We start from the raw sequence: 17,500 nt of genomic DNA, 5'->3' as shown, positions 1-17,500 counted from the left end.
GCTGACGTTCTGGCGAGTATTTTGATCTTGCCCGGCTGACGTTCTGGCGAGTATCTTGATCTTGCCCGGCTGACGTTCTGGCGAGTATCTTGATCTTGCCCGGCTGACGTTCTGGCGAGTATCTATTCTGATGAAATCGGAACTGAAACCATACACATAAAACCTTTATCTTCTATATCTCAATGAAGAAAAATCTTTTTCCTTCGATTATTAAGATTTTTGTATCTTTTGTCAAAAATCTCATGTGTAAATTATAGCTAAATCTATTTATTGAACAGGATTTATAGAATAGATTTATCCCCTTTTTGTGAGAGTAGGAAATGAATATTTTTTTATTCAAATTTAATTTTTGGTATATACAAATATTTTTTTTTCTTGTCAGAAATCTCTTGTGTAAATTATAACTAAATCTATTTATTGAACAGGATTTGTACACTAGATTTATGAATTTCGGCTATCTAGACTAGCGATGGGAGCATGAGGCCATTCAGTATCCAAGTGTAACTGTGAGAAAAACCTGCAGTTACACTATGAGGTAAAAGTAAGAAGGCGGCAAGAAGGAAGAAAGAAAGCAAGAACTATGTTAAAGTAAAGGTTAAAGGTGCCTGGTTTTAGTTCTAGTTTCGTCAGAATAGATATTCACCAGAACGTCAGCCAGGCAATCCCAACCCCACACTGTGATGCCAAACCACAGCAGTGGCCTCCCCAGTAAACAGCTTGCAGCCTTTGTAGTTTATGGGGACAAGCCGAGAAAAATGGACAACAATTAACCCAAACTTTCCCCCCCTAACCTGACCTACAAGCAGAGTCCTTACCTTCCTAATGACCTAACGGGGGAGGGGGGGGGGCTAACGCCCCCCTACGACCCCCAAACTACTGTTGCTATCATACAAACCCCACAAACCCAACCTAACCAAACCTAGTAGTTCCCCTTCTTGGGCAGAACTTAGAAAATATAAAATAACTTCACATTATGATATATCGGATTATAGTAAAGCACATCTTCCCCATAAGGAAAAACGATTGGGCTACTAATGGCCCTGTCCCGATAAACTGCATTCACCCCAACAGCTTCAACTCCAGGTCCCAGGCGGGAATCGTAGGATATAAAGTACAGCTAGAGGCCAAACGAACACTACAAAGACCTATAAGTAATGCATACAGTGCATTGTGCGAGGAGCACTGACTGATCTACCTCCCTTGGACACTATACAGAAGAGTTTTTTAGAGAAAGATGAATATTAATGAGGATTGTGGTGGCCGGCGTGGTAACGTCATTGACTGGTGAACGCCAGACTAGGATTCAAGTCCCTCTCAAACTCGATAGTTCTTTTGGTCGCTGCAACCTCACCATCCTTTTGAGTTAAGGATTAGGGTTTGGGGGAGTCTATAGGTCTATCTGCTGAGTCATCAACAGCCATTGCCTAGCCCTCCTTGGTCCTAGCTTGGGTGGAGAGGTGGCTTGGGTGTAGATCATATGTGCATATGGTCAGTCTCTAGGACATTTTCCTGCTCGATAGGGCAATGTCACTGTCCCTTGCCTCTGCCATTCGTGAACTGCCTTTAAACCTTTAAGTGATTATAAACCCATACAGTAGGTATTGGCAGTGATACCAACTTTGTATTCCTTGCCCTAGGAAGAGAAAAGTGACATTGCTCCATTTCCTAAGATTGATTGACTGATTGATTGATTTGAGGTTTTCTGGCATCCCTATTTCCTAAGAGTGTCGTCAATTTGTTACTATGAAAGTAAAAGAGGATATCAAATTGAAGAGAAAATAAACGTAGCCTTCCTCTTCAAGGGGTAGAACTTAAAACCAATATATTTTAAAGCTACTAGCTTTAATGGGGAGGCTTGCCTTCTGTAAGTTACATATCCAGTTAAATTTTAACAGATGAGCACTTCTCGGTAAGCATAACAAAATTACACGTACTATTTTGAAACCAATGGCCTCTAAAAACAGCATGTGTAGACCTTGGTTTACTGACTTCTGAACGTGAGACTACTTTCTCTTTTAATGGGGTCAACAAAGCTAAGCCAGAGACTTTAAAAGACAGGTTTAAATCCTGTTTTGAGTGCTTGAATTTAATTTGGTCATTTACTTGTCAGTTGCATTAATATTAATTATATATATATATATATATATATATATATATATATATATATATATATATATATATATATATATATATATATATATATATATATATATATATGATAACGGCAGACAGCGGAGACATATTTGATTTCATTTTATTGCAAGTCAACTTATCAAAACTGTGTATCATAGGATACAGTTTTGAGAACTCTGTCAAGTGTTATTGAAAATAGGTTAGTCCAGTATGATATGAACTAAACTTATCAAATCTTACCGAATTTATGCCTGATATCCTACAATGCTCACACTCCATGAATCATTTTTGGTAAAGTAAACACTGTAATTTCATTCCTAGTTGTTCTAAGTGTCGCTTCTAAACTGAAGATTTTTTTTTTTTTTATCATTCAACAAAATTGTTTCATCTACTCCTAGAAAAGTCTACTTTACATGCTGCAGATTTTCTGCGGAAAACTGCACCCTTGATGTTTATCCTTATTTTCACAGCTAGAACTGGCCGATTACTTTTTGCTTAACAGTGATCATGACAAAGGTCATCACTAGGAGATATGCTGCTTGACCCTCCTCCCTAGCCCTTAGTTCAATTGGCCTAATCTGCAGAAACCTATCTTGAAAAATTACAGCGTCAGCACTCGCATTCCTTTGAGGTGCCAGTACGTGTCATGCTGGCCAGTAATGAAGGTTTTTCTCTAATGCAAAGCTCAATAGAAATTTTCCTGGCTGCTATGGGTTTTGATTCTACCCAGTCTGAGAGACTGATCTTGAATCCGAAAGTGTTCATGTAAATCCAATATACTACAGTTAAGGTCCGGATGTTCTCAGTTCTGATAATACTTTTGGATCTAGGACAACTGCACCCGAAACAACTGCCCCCAGGACAGTTGCCCCCCGACAACTGCCCCCAGGACAATTGCCCCCGTAGGACTACTGCCCCCCGGAAAATTGCCCCCCATAAAACCGCTGCCTTCAGGACAATTACTTTGGAATTTATTGCCATTTATGTAATTACTTTTTAGTAACAATTTATGAAGATATTCTTCCTAATTACATAATCGGTCATTGAAGAAATAATTGTATATATTTCCAAAATTTATAACCATTTATGTAGTTATTTCCTAATTAGGTAATCTAAGTAAGAAGGATCCAATGTCTAATCGGTCGTACGAGTTACAGTTTATTTTCGAAAGCTATCGCCAATTGGCTAATTCTGTATAGACAAACAAATGTTTGTTCCCACAGAAACAGTCATTGAAGCGTTTGAGAAACTACAAGAGATGTTGCCATCTGAGGCTGATGCAATAATAGATTATTTTGAAGATACATACATCGGCAGAAGACGTCGAAATACAAGGAGACAGCCACATTTCCTTATAAGCATGTGGAGTATGTATACTCGTGTTGTTGAAGATTTACCTCGAACAAACAACGCCGTAGAAGGCTGGCATAACCATATGCAAGCAAGCGTTACGTCATTTCATCCAAATATATGGACATTTCTGGGGGTGTTAAAGAGAGAACAGGCACTATTCAGCCTCATAATTAATCAAATACTTGCTGGGCATCCAGTACCTCCTAAGAAGAAACACTATCAGGATTCTAGCATACGAATAGCAAACATTGTGCAAGAATTTGAGAACCGCGATGTATTGGAATTTTTGAGATACATAGCCCACAATTTAAAATTCTAGTATTTAAATCCCTTTTCAATATTTTTGCAACCCATCTAGGTACAAATTTCGGTATATAATGTTATCTTTTTAAAACATGTATTTTTTAAATCATGTATTTTTATTAACAATAATAAAACATTGGTTTTAATAGTTATCATGTATTTTTATTTTTCACACCATTGTCCAGTGGTTTTACGAGGGCAATTGTCCCGGGGGCAGTTGTCCTACGGGGGCAGTTGTCCCGGGGGCAGTTGTCAGGGGGCAGTTGTCCGGGGGGCAGTTGTCCCGGGGGCAGTTGTCCTGATACCAATACTTTTCTTAAGTCCATGTCCAAAAGATCGCTCTAGTTAGAGAGCAGACTTCCAGAATTGAGAACAGTCCCAGTCCAAAAGGATGGTGTTCAGTCTGACAGACTGCTGTGCTACTTCAAAAGCATCTTGTACTATTGCTGTGACTTTTATGATGTTTCCAAAATCCTGATTATGAATGTGCAGTCTTATTTTATCAACAAATGTTTTATCCTTATCGTACCAGTCTTATCTTCCGGATGTTCCTCACATGTCATTTATGGGTTTGTATGCTGTGGAAGCTTCCAAGGCGATATTACGGGTTTTCTGACTTGATCCATAGAAATAATAATGCTTATAAGAAAATTTATATTAATAAAAAGTATTTATTTTTTGGCACAACGACCAAGTTGGAGCTCTTATACCGGTTTTTATGATGAACCCTCAACTAATTATCAAATTTCTCTATTTCAAGCTTAAGCATACATGTACCATCAATTTCTAGCTCAAAAGATTTGAAGAATTCCATAGGATCCACAGGGAACATTGCCTATGCATTGCTTTTGTAGAATTTTGGCACAAAAGTCAAAAAGATTATCGCTATTGCATTGCTCTTGGACATTTTATCGCACTTAATATTCACAGGTTCTTGAACAAGCATTGCTTTCATACATTTTAGCATCACAGATTTAAAGAAGTTCGTGCCATTGCATACTATTGCATTGCTTCTAAGTTAAGGGTCCACAGAGGATCTCACCATTGCTTTCAGATTTATTTTTTGGCATGAAGGACTTGCAGGTCATCCACGACGCATTGCAGTTATACACATTTTGCTGGAAAAAAACACTATTACAAAACTTTCAAGCATTATTCCCTGGCCCTAAGACATATAAAGAAGTCCTCACCCTGCCGTTGCTTTCAGACATTTCTGGCAAATAAAATAAATGTGTCATTCGACATTAAATGAAAGAGTCATATGTATGTTGCTGGAACGATTCAATGCTCCCCTCACTTTTGTATATAGATTTCTGGAAGAAGGATAGAGTCCCTTACAATTATATAATTTTCACGTACTTCGGTCACAACAGATTCGGTGTTGTCCTCACTATTGTGTTATTTTAATCGGTTTATAGCACAACGAAACCTAATGTTCCTCATTGCATTATTGTTGCGCCATTTTTGCGACCAAGTCATTCTGTGAGTACAGATTTAACACTTTCATGTGAATAAAACCATCTAAACAAAAGTAGCTTCAGTCCACGTTGTTTACTTATTCCTTGCGTAACTATTTACTGCATCCATACGTAACAATTCACTTCCCATAAGATTGGTTTAATTGAATTTATAATACCCATACTTTACTATATGTACAACTGTTATCTATGCCATCTAGCTCCATGCTACTTGAGAGCCTGCTCGTGAAATTATGTTTATTACCCCTACATGAATTGACAAAAAGGTCCATTGCTCTTTTCATCATCTTGATCCTTTTTTGTGTTCATGTGATTGCAAAGGTTGCTTTATGACGTGCCATATCTTTAATGCCTCTTTTAATTGTCTTTGAGCTGTAATACAACAGGACTCAAGTGTAAACATTCTGCTTGTCTTTGATTGTCTTGGTTATGTTCTAACTTTCTTGTATGTAATTACCCATTTCTCTCTCTCTCTCTTTCTCTCTCTCTCTCACGTTAATGCTTCCACTTTCGCATAACATTTTGCATATAACTTTATTCATGTATTTGAAAATGCAATCACAAAACTATGCACTAAAACTTGTCCTAGTCGAAATATCAATTCGCTCAACTCACGACTTGCCTTGGCATGAAAGTTTTGCATATCTAATAAGTAAAATTTAAAAACCAACTCTAATCTAAGCCCATACCAATTTAAGAATTGCCCCTTTCATGCAGAGGTAACTACCGTGAGTTGACCGGAGTGAATGCGTTCATCTTCTCCTGTCCACTGTTTGTTCTTAACGTGTTTGTTTCATAAGTATCTTAAATCAACAGCGATCGTGACTGACCGTGGGCTCTCTGCAGGGTCTGCCATTAACAAGTATGCCATTATTGGCGCTGGCACGGGCTTCCTCGGGTTGGGCTTCCTTCTCCTCATCATACTGTGTGCCTGTCAGAAGAACACACACAGGCGGCGAAGACATCCATCCCATGTCATTCAAGTAAGTCTTCTGGGTTTCCTCTTTTGTTCGCTTTACTAATTTCAAGTATATGTAATGGTGTATCTTGGAATGAGAACTTTTAAAATCACAATTCCATTAAACAAGGATTAGCCTATTATTATAAGGATTTGATACAGTTTATATTGTTATATTTGACTTGAGTAATCTTCATGACAAAAGCTTTAAAGTATTATTAGTATATTAGTCACTTCAGGATATTTTAATATAAAGATCATGCCCTTGGATATGAATAGCTTCAATATTAGCCTTATTCTCCATTTGGATATGAAATCATCTAATTCCATGTTTAGCATCTACCCCTACACAGTGAAACGCTATGAGAAATATAATGGGTTTTCCGTTTCTTCTTGCTGTTCATGATTTGGATGGAAATCCTGGCTGGGATTAATTGGTTTATTTACAAACAAATCTGACATAAAGGCATTCGTTGTGAGCAGAAATGTAGGAGATTTTTACCTCTAAAACGGTAAAATTTCACAATCAGGGTGTGCAGAAACCTCTAAAATGTACAATGTTACAATCAAGGTCTACAGAATCTCTAAAAGGTATAATGTTACAATCAAGGTGTTTCTGCATACCTAGTAAAGGCTTGAAATATATATTATTTACAGAAACAAAATCATTTGCACTTTTTCATTAGATGTGGGTTTTTGTTTTAAAGGTAAAGTGCCATATTTTCTTGCAATAAACAAAAATATCTTCCACGTCATCTTGTGTTTCATGCTAGTGCATGAGTACATTTTCATGGTGTCCATGGGAAGTCGTGTTTTGATGACCAGAACATTGCTGTGACGCTGGGTAATGGTTCTTATAATAATCCCTCTCCCCAAAGAAGGGATTCGGGCAACTGAAGCCTCCTATCCCAGATTCTGAGTGCCTTGTGATCTCTGATGTCTGCCAGGGAAGACATTCACAAGACCATTTCTTGATGGCTGTGTTATTTGGCCCCAAATGCATCGCTTAGTTGGGATGCAGACTGTGAAAGATAAGGGTGAGGATGTCTGGTACTTGTCTTGCAGGCAATGGTTGTCTCTCTTGTCTATGATGAAATCCCTCCTTGATAAGGCAATGGTTGTCTCTGTTATCTATGACGAAATCCCTCCATGATAAGGCATTGCTTTCTTTCCAGAGGCACTATAGGTCTAAGTCATCTTTCTGATGGCCCAAATGCACCATGAATTTCTGTCCCTTGAGCATGTTTCTAATATGCCGAATGGCACGATGAACTGCCAGTTGTTCGCTTTCAAAGGTGTAGTATTTCTGTTCTGCTGGAGATAATTTCTTGCTGAAAATTGTTAATGTTCGGTGGCTGTTGTCTTTATCCTGCTCCAGAACTGCACCCATTCCTGTGCTACAGTACTTGCATCTATGGTCAGTGTAAGAGACCTGTTAGAGAGAGGAAACACTACTCTTGTAGCAGAACTAAGGATTTTTTAGGCTTCTTTAAATGCCATTACTTGCTTATCTGACCAGCAAAATGTTTTAAAGGATTCGGATAAGTGAGTCATGACTCTAGCCAGGTTGGATATCAAACGATTATAGTAATTGATCATGCCTGCAAACTCTTGCAGTGTTTTGATATTTCCTAGCCTTGGGAAATTGGACCTTTATTCGTAATGGTACACTTATGTTGCCAATTAATTAACCCATTTGCTCTGCGTCTCAAGGGCTTGTTTTACGCCCTTATGTGCTGTTTATAGTTAAGGCTAAAACTCAGAATGTCATTGACATAAACAATGCATTAGGGTAATTTTGCATTTAGAAGCCTGAAACAGCTGTAATTAAAAGTATATATTCCAGATAGGTAATGATCTCCTTTTTCGTGTTCTCTTTTGTTACTGGGACTTCATATTACACCTTTAGGACATTGGGTTGATTGGTTAAATCTGCAATATTGGGCAGGAGGTACTTGTCTGGTACTGTTTGAACATCAAGTCATCAGTAGTCACCACAGGGCTGCCATTTGCCGTTTCCTTCAGATACCATGTGGAGGGGAGATGCCCACTAGCTGGAGGTTTTAGGGCAGATTCTTGTCTGTTTCATGTCTGGGAATATGTGTTTTGTCTGGGAAAGTTTGTCTGGAGCCAGCCAACTGAAGCATGCATGCACTGGGGTTCCCAGTGTGACAATAAGGTAACTGATGTGGTGTTTCGTAGGCCAAGTGAGGTCATGCTGGAGATCGTCTTTTGAACACTTTGGGAAATTCCTGAAGGAGGCGAGAGATCTCAGGTCCCGGCGTGGAGTTTGTTGCTGCCCCTGGAGTGAAGGGGGGACACAGCGCCATCATTTTAAATGAGTTGCTCTTTTATATGTCGACCAGCATGTCATGTGCGTTCAGGAAATTTGTTCCAAGTGGTGCTAAAGTTCCGTCTGTAATAATAAGTGCCCGACTGTACAGTTTGTCAGCAAACGCTACCTCCATGTTTCTGGTTCCATATATCTGTAGCGAGATGCCATTTATGGTATACACAGGGAGAGTGTTGGATGGATTCATTAGTTTATTCAGGGTGGCTGGTACAAACTATTATCATGAGCCCATATCGATGTGGAATTTTGTGTTGGACATCTCATCAGTGATGTAGAAACACAAAGTTTTTTATTCCATTTCTTGAAAGAAAGACGGCAAAATACAAATTTTTTTCTCTATATGAGTAAACCAGTCCCGGTGAGTTAGTTGGGCCACAGCACATTTTGAGCCAATGACCCTTTAGTTTGTCAGAATGTATTCTTTGGCGTAATGGCTGCTTGGGAAAACATTTGTTGTTCCTTGAATGGTGCCTGGGGGTGCAGGGGAATTTGGCTTACAGTTCGTTTCTGTGATTTAAAGGTTGACAGTGTGTAGCGGCTAGTGCTATGGGTGTTTCAGTGTGTTCTGGGTTAAAGGAACTTTATCTACAATTTATAGAAATTCCTTGAGGAGCATGGAGGATACATTTAAAATTTCCACAACTTTTACACGTTAATTTTGTCTGGAGGATTCCACTTTATCTTGTTTGGCTTCAGTGGCGAGTTTTGTTACCCGTTATCGGAGTTGCTTATAGACATGTGATGGCCGCTGATCTTCCATTGCTCTTCCTATGTTGCCAAAAAACTTTCTTTCTCTAAGGGTTAGGGGCATACTGAAGGATGACCTAGTTGAACCTTCAGAGTTTTGTGTTAGATGGTGTTGTCTGGCTCGGCTAACCATTCTGCTATATGTTAGAAGATATTGTCAGGTAGGAATCCGAGTACAGCATTAGCTTTTAATTAAAATGATGTGATCATCTTTGACCTGGAGACAGATTCCACTCTAGAGAGCCAGGCCTCTAGTTTGTGAAAAGAGGCAGGCTGGTGGAGGCAGCGGCAATGATTTTGTCTGGAGAGTTGGTGGGGTGGGGCATCTTTTGTCAGTATGGGATCACAAATTTGCTGTTCATGAGCAGAAATGTGGCAGAAATTTAAGTTTAACATACAATCTAGGGGTGTTTCTGCACACCTGATAAATGCTCAAAATATATTTTATTTACAAGAACAAAATCATTTGAATTGAAAACTTGCAACACTCATTATTAGATATGGTTTTCTGTTTTAAAGATATAGTGCGGTCATCCCTGGAATAAACAAAAACATCTTCCACGTCATTTTGTTTTTCATGTAAGTCCATTTTCATGCCGATGACAGCAGGTAGTATTTCAGTGATCAGACTATTGTTGTGAGATGCTGGGTAACAGTTCTTACATCATTTTGACTGATTTTGTTGCATAAATAAAATATTTTCCTTGTTATGTTTAATCAAGAAATATCATTCATAGTTATCGATGAGATTTTAACGAGATATGGAAAATCATGCGGTCTCAACTTATTCATTCACTTTAACAGACAGTACAAAAAATAATAACAGGATTGTCATACAAATGAAGTCTAGATGGCAGTTTGGAGTTTGGTGATCGTGAATCATAGTATTAGAGTAGTGTTCTTCGTGTTTGTGCAATGTTTAGAGCAAGTGTATCTCTTGCTCATCATTAACTTGAAGTAGACTGAAGAGTCAAATTTCAGCTATTTATGCAAAAGTTCCAGCGAGTCTTCTTAGGTTAGTGAATTATCATTCGTCAGCAGGATCATATGAGCAGAGACAGTGAATGTTGGAAGGCTGCTGCTCTGGGCTAAGAGGTGTGCGGGGTAACCTACCAAGAGGTGATTTCAGTCTGTTTCCTGATAGAAATTTCTTCAGAGCGAAGGAGCAGCTCTGTGATTGGCTAGGGTGCCTGCCAGGACCAGCATGCATTCAGGAAGGCTACTCTCCCACTCATTAATGTTTACTGAATCATTGTTGTGGTTAATGTTCTTATTTGTAGGGTTGCAGTGAGCTGGCAGTTTGTAGGAAGGAAGAGCATCTGATTTGTTGGGCTAATTGTAGGCTTCTGCTGGATAAGGAGAGCCTCGAGTATCCTGAGGTGCCTGCCATCAGGGGGCGGCCAGTGACCACCATGAAATCTTCTCTTATAATTTGTTAATTGTGGGTTTCCAGAAACTGAGCCCTTGATGCCACTCTATTTCACGTAACAGGACACACTCGTCATACCGATGTAGTTTCCGGGGCATCCTTGGATGAGGCTTAAGTATTGGTATACGGCATTAGTTTTCTTTAGGCTGTTCTGTACAGGAGGAACAGGGTTTTTCTTCATTATGACAAAGTTCAGGGTGGTCTGTTCTTCGACGACGGAGATGTTGTTCGTCATGATGTTCCACATGGCCTTTTCATCTTCTTGGTTATTCTTATGCATCAGTCCTTTGTAATTTAGATTGATGCTTGTCGTCAGGGCTTGGCCGGGTTGAATTACTTCCCTGTTGACCTGACTGCTGGGGTATCCGTTGTTAATGAGGGCTTGGATACCCCTATCCAACTCCTTATGAGTGGGCCTGCAGGATGATGAACAGCTTTTTTTAAGAGGGCTTTAATATTTGTCACATTGTTGCAAGTGGGGCCCTCGCTATAGCTATTAAGACAAGAGTCTGAGGTTGGTGGGTTTGGTATATATCCTCCAGGATATCGAGGAAGGGAAGACAACCCTTGCGGCTGTGCTCCTATGTGAAGTAGTACATAGCTACACTCTAAAGTATGGTGAAATTCTTCCATTTCTTGGTGGGATAAGGCCATTACAAAGGTGTTGTCGATATATGTAAAGTAGATATCTCGTTTGTTTAGTCAGGAGAATGCATGTTTCTTATGGTATGCATATGGAAATTTGCAAATAGGAAACTCATGGCAATGCCATCATTTTGCAGGAAGGTGTGTATGAGTAGTGAAGGGGGTCTTCATGTTTATTTCTAAGAGCGAACGGATGGTTGCATTTGGGATGTCGAGGGATGGTGTAGACCTTTAGATGCGGTCCAACATCAAAACGATGGTGTCATCAACAGATAAGTTCATAAACCGGGATTTAACATTCATTGAAACAATGACACAGTTGCTCAAGGAGCCTCGTATAGTGTTGAGAAAATCACTGAAGTGTACACTGACTGTTTGGAATTTTTGTGGCTAGCAGTTAAGTCAAGGAAGGGCATTGGCTAATAATGAGGCAGAGAGGGTTGTTTTTCTTATGCGGTTTGGCATTGGTGGCTACATTCACATATTCGATGACTGTCCGCTTCCCTCTTTATAGCTCAGCTAGGGGTCTACGGAATGATACAGGCTCTTCAATAAAGTCTACCTGGTAAATGTACCGACGGTAATTCATCCCTATGATGGATTAACTTGAAATTACATAAAACATTAATTTTTTTATCGAGAGTAAAAATAAACATTTCATAAGAGTACTTTTTTTTATTGCACTTGAAGGTTACGTGATTAAGAAGTAGGAAATAACTACTTTAAGATAAGCTTCACCAGTATGTATACTCTCATAGAGTTATTAGAAGTAAATTTCATGGAAATTTGAGCCTTTGTAGCTCCTGTCTTCCTTGGGTCTATCATTAGATTTCAATCTTCTGTAAAGAAAAGAATCAGAATGATCCCATTCCTTGAACAATATCATCCGAAAATTTAAAAGAGGCTTTAATCAAATTTAAATTATCTATAGATTAAGAAGATAAGACCTCGTTATCTATTCACTTGTATTAATTTTTTTCTTTCTTTTTTGTCATGTATAATTTTTTATTTTGCTCTTGTTTTATATGAAGGTCGATTTATAATTGACATATTACCATAAAATGCTTTTTTATAAGGTTACCACGTTAGCTCTTACAAGTCTTTGGTCAATGTGAGGCCCAAGCTACGTTCTTGGTGTTAGATATAATCATTTCCGCAGTTTTCTAAGAGCAGACGATCACACTTGTTTTATATTTAACTTTATTTTTCGTATTTTTGAAGTAGTTCGATTAGCGTGATGAACTATGTTATATTAAGTAAATCTCTTGAAGTACTTCGATGACCGTGGCGTATTATATTATTTTAAGTAAATCTCTCTCTCTCTCTCTCTCTCTCTCTCTCTCTCTGCAGAAGATTAACTCCTTTTCTCTAAAGATTATTTTTATATCATTATATAATTCTCTCTCTCTCTCTCTCTCTCTCTCTCTCTCTCTCTCTGCAGAAGATTAAATCCTTTTCTCTAAAGATTATTTTTATATCATTATATAATTCTCTCTCTCTCTCTCTCTCTCTCTCTCTGTGCAGAAGATTGACTACTTTTCTCTAAAGATTATTTGTATATCATTATATAATTCTCTCTCTCTCTCTCTCTCTCTCTCTCTGCAAAAGTTTGGCTGCTTTTCTCAACATTATATGCATATTATATTATTCTCTCTCTCTCTCTCTCTCTCTCCTCTCTCTCTCTCTCTCTCATGTGGCCTAGTCAGGTGGATGGATGACTATAGAAATGTTGAGATAGCGGGTAAAAAACGAAATCTGATTTTCTTTCTTATAAAATTAATACAAAACCAAAGAAAAAGTCCTACAAAAATATCATGTATGAATATTGCAGAAAGTTTGATAAGTTTACATGTTTTTCATATTACGCTTTATGAAGATTTTTTTTCACAACAATTGTCATTATCGTGATGCAATCTTTGGACTTACATGTTTGTTATTCCTTGTTTTAGAAAATTACGACTTATGACCTGTTAAATCTTTTTTATGTATTTATTAATTTTCTAAATTTCCTCTCCTATAGTTATTGTGCTTGCAGTATGTAATAGATACATACTAGGGAACATTAATCAAGTCAACATATCATCATTCAATGCCTAGAGGTACAATGTGATGGAATGAAGATAAATATAACATGTATATTGGCATTCCGATCCTGGTGCCTCCCCCAACCTAAGACAACCCTAGGGTCAGTTAAGCGGAGTTCATCCCAGGTCATCGAGTGCACTTTACTGGCTATTTCAACCCACCCACCTTCGAAATTGATAGATTATTAATCAAATCCACACCCATATACCATAACTGCATGGCTGGTGGCATTCAGATATTGGTGTTTCCCCCAACCTGGTCAGTTAAGCAGGGTTCATCCAGGTCATCCAGTGTACTGTATTGGCTTTTTCACCCCCCCCCCCTTCTCCTTCGAAATTGGTAGATCATTAATCAACAATCCACACCCATCGTCATGTAACCACTATATAGCATAACTGCATGGCTCCCCTAACCCTAGGGTCAGTTAAGCAGGGTTCATCCCAGGTCATCCAGTGTACTGTATTGGCTTTTTCACCCCCCCCCCCCCTTCTCCTTCGAAATTGGTAGATCATTAATCAACAATCCACACCCATCGTCATGTAACCACTATATAGCATAACTGCATGGCTCCCCTAACCCTAGGGTCAGTTAAGCAGGGTTCATCCCAGGTCATCCAGTGCACTTTACTGGCTATTTAACCCCCCTTCCCCTCACAACTCCTTCGAAATTGATAGATTATTAATCAACAATCCACACCCATCGTCATGTAACCACTACATAGCAAGGCTAGATATTCGTAGCTGGATATTTGCTTTATCAAAATCGATAGGGTTTCACAAAGGCGTCTCTATAACCCCAAACCAAGGGATGAAGTTCGTTGGTATGTCGACCTCCCAGTGTTGCACCGAGCGCAGGGTTGCCAAGTTTTCTAAATGAGAGATGGCCAACTTCTAATCAACTACAGCTTTAAAAGGACAACCCAACCCATTAGTAGAAAAAAGGCCAAAATGTAGCATCTAAGGCCAACCTTTTTCATATAACTAAAAGGCCAACCTAGTTAAAAAAAAAAAAGCCAATTTGAAATTTATGGCCTGAAAAGGGACAGATTTGACGTTTTTGGCCTGGAAAAAAGCCCAACTTAGCAACCCTGCACCCAGGCTTCTAAGTCTTGTAGAATCGGATTTACCAGACACGCAACACTGCCAGTAAGTGCTTCGTTGGGAAATCGATGGACACACTGCCCGCGGGCGATCATAAATCACACACTATACTTTGGGTTAATTAGAACGTCAGCTCTCCGGAGTAGTACGCAGGAAAGGCATAATAATAGAGGCCTCTGTGGTGATTATTTTTAATCTGGAAGTAGGTATTGGGACTTTAAGATTCATTATTAATGTTCTATTAATAGATGTTTGGACCAGATCCATTAAGGTTTAATTAATAGATTTTTTAACTTTAGATTCATTAATAAGGCTCTATTAGTAGATTTTTGGACTAGATTCATTAAGGTTCTATTAATAGATGTTAGGACTTTTGATTCATTAAGTCTCTATTAATAGATTTGTGGACTTATGATTCATTATTAATGCTCTATTGATAGATGCTGGGACTTTTGATTCATTATAATGCTCTATTAATAGATGATGGGCTTTTAATTCATTTTTAAGCCTGATATATGAGTACTGATTCATTTTCAAGATTCGATTCAGAGTATATACACATACACACCTAATATGTACAGTGTTTATATAATATAAATATATATATATATATATATATATATATATATATATATATAGATAGATATATGTATATACTATATATACAACATACAGTAAATATATATATATATATATATATATATATATATAATATATATATATATATATATATATATATATAGATATATGTATATACTATATATACAACATACATAAATATATATATATATATATATATATATATAGATATATGTATATACTATATATACAACATACATAAATATATATATATATATATATATATATATATATATATAGATATATGTATATACTATATATACAACATACATAAATATATATATATATATATATATATATATATATATATATATATATATATATTATATATATATATTATATATATATATATATATATATATATATATATCCATATACATATATATATATATATATATATATATATATACAACATACAAATATATATATATATATATATATATATATATATATATATATATATATATATATATATATATGATGACGGACGTTTCCTTCAATATTCATAGCTATAACACATTTAAAAATAAAAATGAATTATAAGGATTCCTGGTGATACAAATGGCATAAGTAAGAAGTCGAGATGTTGTGGCCTTGAAAAAAAAGTAACGGACCTCTTGGCCACTCTAGTTTTATGCTCGAAAGGATAAACTTAATGAATAGAAAAACAGAAGCCTCCTTGAAGTAGTGTAATTGCCACTAATAAAGTTGAATTTATCAATATTTCCTTTTAAGATGGAGTTGTTTTTATTGATCAAGTTGCCACATGTTAAGAAGTATTGGTTCTATAATAATTAGATTGGTTTCATGCTTTCGTGATGGTAATGTGAATAATAAAGTTTTTTATTTTAATTAAACATAGATGAAATAGTAATTTGATAGAATGTATTTTAGTTATTTAATAGATAACTAGAAAAGCACTGAGAGTGCAGACCTTCGCCACGGTAGATTATACCTTGACATTTGGCTCGGCCTTGACCTTGACCTTTGACCTAGGACTTTTACAATTTAATCACTTCCACATCTCAACATAGCAATTAATCCCTCAGAGTTTCACTTCTCTATGAATGAAATTGTGGTCAGGAAGTTGTTCACAATCAAACAGACTTGGGATTGAGGATAGGGCAAATTCGTTCGACGTTTTCTTCGACCTTGACCTTTGACATAGGACTTTCAAAATTAAATCAGTACCATAACAATTAATCCCTGAAGTTTTAACTTCTCTATAAGTAAAATTTTTGCCAGGAATCTGTTAACAAAACAGACTTGGGGTTAAGGATAGGGTTAACTCGTTCGACGTTTTCTTCGACCTTGACCTTTGACATAGGACTTTCAAAATTAAATCAGTACCATAACAATTAATCCCTGAAATTTTCACTTCTCTATAAGTAAAATTGTTGTCAGGAAGCTGTTAACAAACAAACAGACTTGGGTTTAAGGATAGGGTTAACTCGATCGACGTTTTGTTCGACCTTGACCTTTGACCCAGGACTTATACAATTGAATCACTTCTACGTCTCAGCATAACAATTAATCCCTAAAAGTTTCACTAATTTACGAGTAAAATTGTTGTCAGGATTCTGTTAACAATCAAACAGACTTGGGGTTAAGGATAGGGTTAACTCGTTCGACCTTGACCTATTGACCTAGGGCCTACAAAATTGAACCCATTCCACGTTCACAGCACAACAATTAATCCCTGAAGTTATAACTTCTCTATAAGTCAAATTGTTGCCAGGAATCTGTTAACAATCAAACAGACTTGGGGTTAAGGATAGGGTTAACTCGTTCGACGTTTTATTCGACCTTGACCTTTTGACCTAGGGCTTTCAAAATTGAATCACTGCCACGTCTCAGCATAACAATTCATCCCTGAACGTTTCACTACTCTGAATCAAATTGTGGCCAGGAAGTTGTTGAAAAACAAACAGAAAAAACAGGCAATTTTAATATCGTGATAAGCCTACTTATGAATGAATACTTTACTGTCTTAGTAATGATGTTAATGCCTTGATCACAATTATGGTAATAAGCCTGAGTCGACCTTATAGTGAATCTTTAAAAAAGTTTTTCTCAAGTAGTGGTAAAATATTTGCTTAACTAAGAGTTTCAAAAAATGGCTTTCATGCAATACAGGAACAACTTTTCATCTACATTTCATGTAACATTTCATGTAGATAAAAAGTAATTTACCAAATATAGATTACTTTCCTGAAATAAAATAAAGCCTTATTGCATACAACAGATTACTGTGATACATCACATGCAGTTAAATAT

The 17,500-nt window shown here is 37.1% G+C and overlaps 1 protein-coding gene and 1 long non-coding RNA gene across 2 annotated transcripts in view; one reads left to right on the top strand and one right to left on the bottom strand.

Moving 5' to 3' along the window:
- LOC137648926 (uncharacterized) overlaps positions 1-17,500 on the bottom strand; it is a 280,587-nt gene that overhangs the window by 125,143 nt on the left and 137,944 nt on the right. The gene's annotated exons all lie outside the window — the stretch shown is intronic.
- Positions 1-17,500, top strand: part of LOC137648578 (uncharacterized) — a 94,162-nt gene that overhangs the window by 23,096 nt on the left and 53,566 nt on the right. The window contains exon 2 of the mRNA XM_068381488.1: positions 6,084-6,250. Coding sequence (XP_068237589.1) covers positions 6,084-6,250 — 167 coding nt within the window. The remainder of the gene's footprint in view (positions 1-6,083; positions 6,251-17,500) is intronic.

This window comes from Palaemon carinicauda, chromosome 10 (assembly GCF_036898095.1).
Source record: "Palaemon carinicauda isolate YSFRI2023 chromosome 10, ASM3689809v2, whole genome shotgun sequence".
Classification (NCBI taxonomy): domain Eukaryota; kingdom Metazoa; phylum Arthropoda; class Malacostraca; order Decapoda; family Palaemonidae; genus Palaemon; species Palaemon carinicauda.
The sequence above is the reverse complement of the archived record's forward strand: the minus strand, read 5'-3'. Positions and strand labels throughout refer to the sequence as shown.